The 4958-nt window shown below is 53.5% G+C and overlaps 1 protein-coding gene across 1 annotated transcript in view; it reads right to left on the reverse strand.

The window, feature by feature from the left end:
• The window catches only part of TULP3 (TUB like protein 3), a gene marked incomplete at its 5' end in the record, with an annotated part of 32044 nt that overhangs the window by 17130 nt on the left and 9956 nt on the right, over window positions 1-4958 (reverse strand). The window contains 2 exon segments of the mRNA XM_014585671.2: window positions 2163-2336; window positions 2692-2851. Of these exon segments, the coding sequence (XP_014441157.1) occupies window positions 2163-2336; window positions 2692-2851 (334 nt within the window).

Raw genomic sequence — 4958 nt, forward strand, 5'->3', positions numbered from 1 at the left:
GAAAGAGAAACAGAGACAGTGAGAGGGTAAGTGAGAAATCACTCCCCAGGAGGATGCCCACACTGCAATCCCTTCTCGGTTCTCCTGCTAGGATCTTAGGCACACATGCACACATGCCTGGCATGATTTTCAAGCCATGGGGTCTGGGACGTGAACTACTGTCGGCCATGTGGGAGTCCAGGAATATAACCACTCTGCCATCTGCTGGCCCCCCAAATGATGCTTTTAAAACTTAACCAAGGGACCGGGACCAGCAGATGCCAAGGTGCTTAAGTGGCTGGGTCCCACGTGGCTGATGGTGCAGATCAAGTGCAGGTCGAGCAGCTTGAAAACACTGCAGGTGCACGTACGTACACGCCCACAGTCCTGAGAGGAGAAGGGACTGCGCTGTGGCTGTCACCTCGAGGGGTGCTTTCTTACCACCATGCCCAGTCCATCTCTCTGGCAAGCTCACACGCCCTATAGCAAACTTAAAAAAAGTAAAAAGAAGGGAACCAGCAGTTAGCGTACTGGCTATGTCACTGGATTCCCACGTAGTCGACTGCGGTTCGCGTCCCGGACCCGGTGGCTTAGAACTCACGCCGGGCGCGTGTGCGTGTGTGCCCAAGATCCCGAGAGGAGAATGGAGGAGAAGGGATTGCGGCGTGACCATCCCCCCTGGGGGGTGATTTCTCGCTTTCTGTCTGTCTGGCGAGCGCACGCGCCCTATAGCGAAAACCTCTCAAAAAAAAAAAAAAAGTAAAAAGAAGAAAAAATCTAGGTGTGCCACGGCTCAGCCAGGTGACAGGGTAAATAACGTAGCCTTTGGTTCAACAAAGCGCTTTGTGCTCCGACTCCTCTGTCCAACCACAGCCTCTCCAGCTCTGCTGGGACAGCGGTGGGGAACAGGCAGGGAAGGACTGGGTGACCTCCACCAGAGACAGGGAAAACGGGGCAGAGAGGCACACCTGCTTGTCCCACTTGCCAGTCAGAAGTGGAGCATCTCGGGGCCAGCAGGTGGTGTAGAGGTTAGGACACTGGATTCCCACAATGCCCAACTGCAGTTTGAGTCCCAGACCAGGTGCTTTGAAACTCACACGAGGCAAGTGTGCGTGAGTGCCCACAACCCTGAGAGGAGAATGGAGAAGGGACTGCGGCGTGGCCACCCCCTGGGGGGTTAGTTTCTCACTTTCCCCCTCTCTCTGTTTCCGGTGAGCGTAGGTGCCCTATGGCAAAAATCTGTCTTGGAAAAAGAAGAAGCGGGAGCACCTCTGAGATTCAAGCCAAGCAGGCTGGTCTAGAGCCCCGAGCTTCTCCAGCCTGTCCTGCACCATGGTCACCTGGCTCCGGGTGCACGCCTCGGACCCTTGACACCGGCATGGGTGTCTGCACACGCCAGGCAGGATGCAGAATCCGTGATACACGAGATGAGGCCGGCCTGGGAGAGGTACCTGTAGGTGTTTACTCACCGCTGGCCGGTTTCCACATCTGGAGAGCGGGTGCTCGATCCCTCCTCACTATAAAACCATTAATTCAAGGAGGACAGAACTCTGTGAGGGACGTCAGAAATGTACCCACAGGGACCAGCAGTTAGCATAATGGCTATGTCGCTGGACTCCCACGTAGTCGACCGTGGTTCGAGTCCTGGACCCAGTGGCTTAAAGCTCACGCCGGGCGTGTGTGCGTGCGTGCCCAAGATCCAGAGAGGAGAATGGAGGAGAAAGGATTGCGGTGTGGCCATCCCCCCGGGGGGTGATTTCTCGCTTTCTGTGTCTCTGTCTCTCTCTGGCGAGCACATGCGCCCTATAGCAAAAACCTCTCAAAAAAAAAAAAAAAAGAAGTGTAACCACATATTTATAGAAACGAGAACCCCAATGGCAAGGAGGCTCTGGATCAGCGGGGCATGGACGGAGACCGTGTACAGGTGTCAAGGGGCGACTGTGGCAGAAGAGGGTGGGAGCCGAGGGTAAGGCGCTGAAAGCAGAGAAAGCCTGGTAGAGTGGCGAATGATGCGCTGTCTTAGTTTTCAGGCGACAGTGTAAGTCCTGCCAGTGCACAGTAGGGCTCCTGGAAAGCTACCGCTCTACGGGCAGTTCGGAGCCCCCCAGTGTGACCCACGAGGAAGGGAAGGACAGGAAGGACCAGGGTGGCGAGAAGACGGCGCCCTGGAGAATGGCCCGCACCGTGCTTTTGGAGAATCTCCCGGAGGTCTGGCTTGGGAGTGGCCTCCGGCGTGCTGTTCCCAGCAGCCACTTCAGGGTCCTCTTCGGCCACAGACGAGCCCACGGAGAGAACCTGCGGCGTGGCCTCCAGCGCCCGGGCATCCGGCTTCAGGAAGGTGGCGGGGCCGTTGATGCCTGAGGCCCAAAGAAATGACAAGCAGGAGGCTGTTACCCAGCACTTTTTTATAAAAGGTTTTTGCTACAGGGCCTGCTCACGCTCACCGGAGACAGAGAGGAAGAAAGTGAGAAACCACCCCTCTGGGGAGATGGCCACTCCACGGGTCGGTTGAGCACAGGGTCAGATTTTAACACAACTGCTCCTGAATCGACCACCAACTTCTACTCAACAACTCCAAGTGTGACCGTGAGGACTCAGGTGGGCACCTAGTAATAATGAGAATACGGTCCCTTTGGTCCCCCGACTCCTCCTGCCTTCTCCAAGGCTTGTGACAACTGTGCCCCAGTAGGAAGCAGCCCTGCTAGTACGCACCGTGCAGGGGGGCGTCGTTCTGAGGGGCGTGCGCTTCCACCAGAGGTGTGTACTCCTCACTGCCTTTCGGCTTGGACCGACGCAGCCTGGCTTCTGGATTGGGCTGTACCATGAGCGGCTCGAGGCGCTTTTTCCGCTGCTTCTTCTCCAGCAGGGCTCTCTAGGAGAGAGTGTGATACTGGGTCGGCAGGTGGCGTGGTGGTTAGGGGCACTGGACTCCCACGTGGCCGACAGTAGTTCGAGTCTTGGACCTGGCGGCTGGCTTTCTCTCTCTCTCCTGCTCACTACCTCTGTTTCTCTCTGGTCAAATTACATAAAATGAAATAATGATTAAAAAAATAAGTATGATATTATAGCCAGGAGAGTGAGGACAAGACCTAGTCACTAAAAACACACATGCTATGCTTTTCACTGATCCTCCTCACAAAACTGCTTGAGGGCTTTTAACAAATACCGAACACTTAACAAAGATTTATTTAAAAACACACAATGCTGCTGCTTTTTTTTTTTTTTTTTTTTGTTTTTTTTTTTTTTAATTTGCTAAGAGGTGCACGTGCCTGAGAGAGGCAGAGAAAGGGGGAAAGTGAGAAATCGTCCCCCAAGGAGGATGGCCATGCCAAAACCCCTTCTCCTTCATTCTCCTTCCAGGATTTTGGGCATGCACACACATGTGCCTGGCATATATATTTTTTTCTTTTTTGGAGAGGTTTTTGCTATAGGGCGTGCACGCGCCAGACAGACAGAGACAGAGAGACAGAAAGCGAGAAATCACCCCCGGGGGGATGGCCATGCCGCAATCCCTTCTCCTCCATTCTCCTCTCGGGATCTTGGGCACGCACGCACACGCGCCCAGCGTGAGTTGAAGCCACCAGGTCCGGGACTTGAACTGCAGTGGACTACATGGGAGCCCAGCGACATAGCCATTACGCCAACTGCTGGTCCCATTCTATACAATGAACTAAGCCAAGCTGAGGCCGCGATTCAAGTCTATGGAGAGTCCGTACAGCAATGATCACATTATTGTCAAAGTGCGGCCAGGAGTGCAAGCTACAGAAACGTAAGTGTGAGCGAGCAGGTGGAAGTGCACATCAGCAGTGACTTCTCTGGATGGTAGAAATTGTAAACAAAAACAAAAAACAGTTCTATTAGTCTTTAAATCCAAATTCTTTTCTTTCCTTTAAGGTTTTTGCCATAGAGTGTGTGCACTCACTGGAGAGAGATAAAAGGGGGAAAGTGAGAAATCACCCCCGTGGGGATGGGCACGCCACAATCCCTTCTCCTCAGGATTTTGGACACACATGCACATGCCCAGCAGGATTTTCAGGCCTCCAGGTCCAGAGCTCGAAACAGGCTGGCCATGTGGGAGTCTAGCCCCTTAATCACGACACCACTTGCTGGCCCCAGTCCCAAATTATTTTCCTTTTTTTTTGGAGAGGTTTTCGCTATAGGGCGCATGCACTCTCCAGACAGACAGAGAGAGACAGAGAGACAGAAAGCGAGAAATCACCCCCCAGGGAGGATGGTCATGCCACAATCCCTTCTCCTCCATTCTCCTCTCGGGATCTTGGGCATGCACGCACACGCGCCCGGCATGAGTTTTAAGCCACCGGGTCCGGGACGCGAACCGTGGTCGACTACGTGGGAGTCCAGCAACATAGCCATTACGCTAACTGCTGGTTCCCACTCTTTTCATGTTTTAATCAGACTAAGGGCAGAAGTTTGCTTCTGTGCTCATCTCACATACTTAGAAATCAAACACAGAGGCCAAGAGTGAGAGGAAAACTACGGCAGGCAGGATGCTCCAAACGGACAGCAACCAACTCTAGACTGGCCCTGCAGCCTGGCGGGTGAGGGACCCAGCCCCACATGGCCAAGAGGGCCTGGCCCATACGTGTGCGAGTGTGTGCATGTGCTCGGATCCTGACAAGGTGGGGAAAGGGAGGGAAAGGGCACGTGTCGCTGCAGTGGCCCGTGAGGGAGGGCTTTCTCCTCTCTGTCTGTCTCTCCGTCTCTCTGGTGAGCATGTGGGTCACCTGGCAACTACACAGGGGAAGAGAAGAGAGAAACACAAGTGGGACAGGAAGAAGGGCGCCAGCACACACGACATTTAAACTCTGGCAAGTAAGAGCTTCTAACACATTAAAATTATTAAGGGCCATCCAAGAACCCATAATGATTTGTTACAATAATTTATACAACTTTTTTTTTTTGGAGAGGTTTTTCACTATAGGGCGCATGCGCTCGCCAGAAAGACAGAGACAGAGAGA

Source organism: Tupaia chinensis, unplaced genomic scaffold (assembly GCF_000334495.1).
Source record: "Tupaia chinensis unplaced genomic scaffold, TupChi_1.0 Scaffold150288_1, whole genome shotgun sequence".
NCBI classification, from domain to species: Eukaryota; Metazoa; Chordata; class Mammalia; order Scandentia; family Tupaiidae; genus Tupaia; species Tupaia belangeri.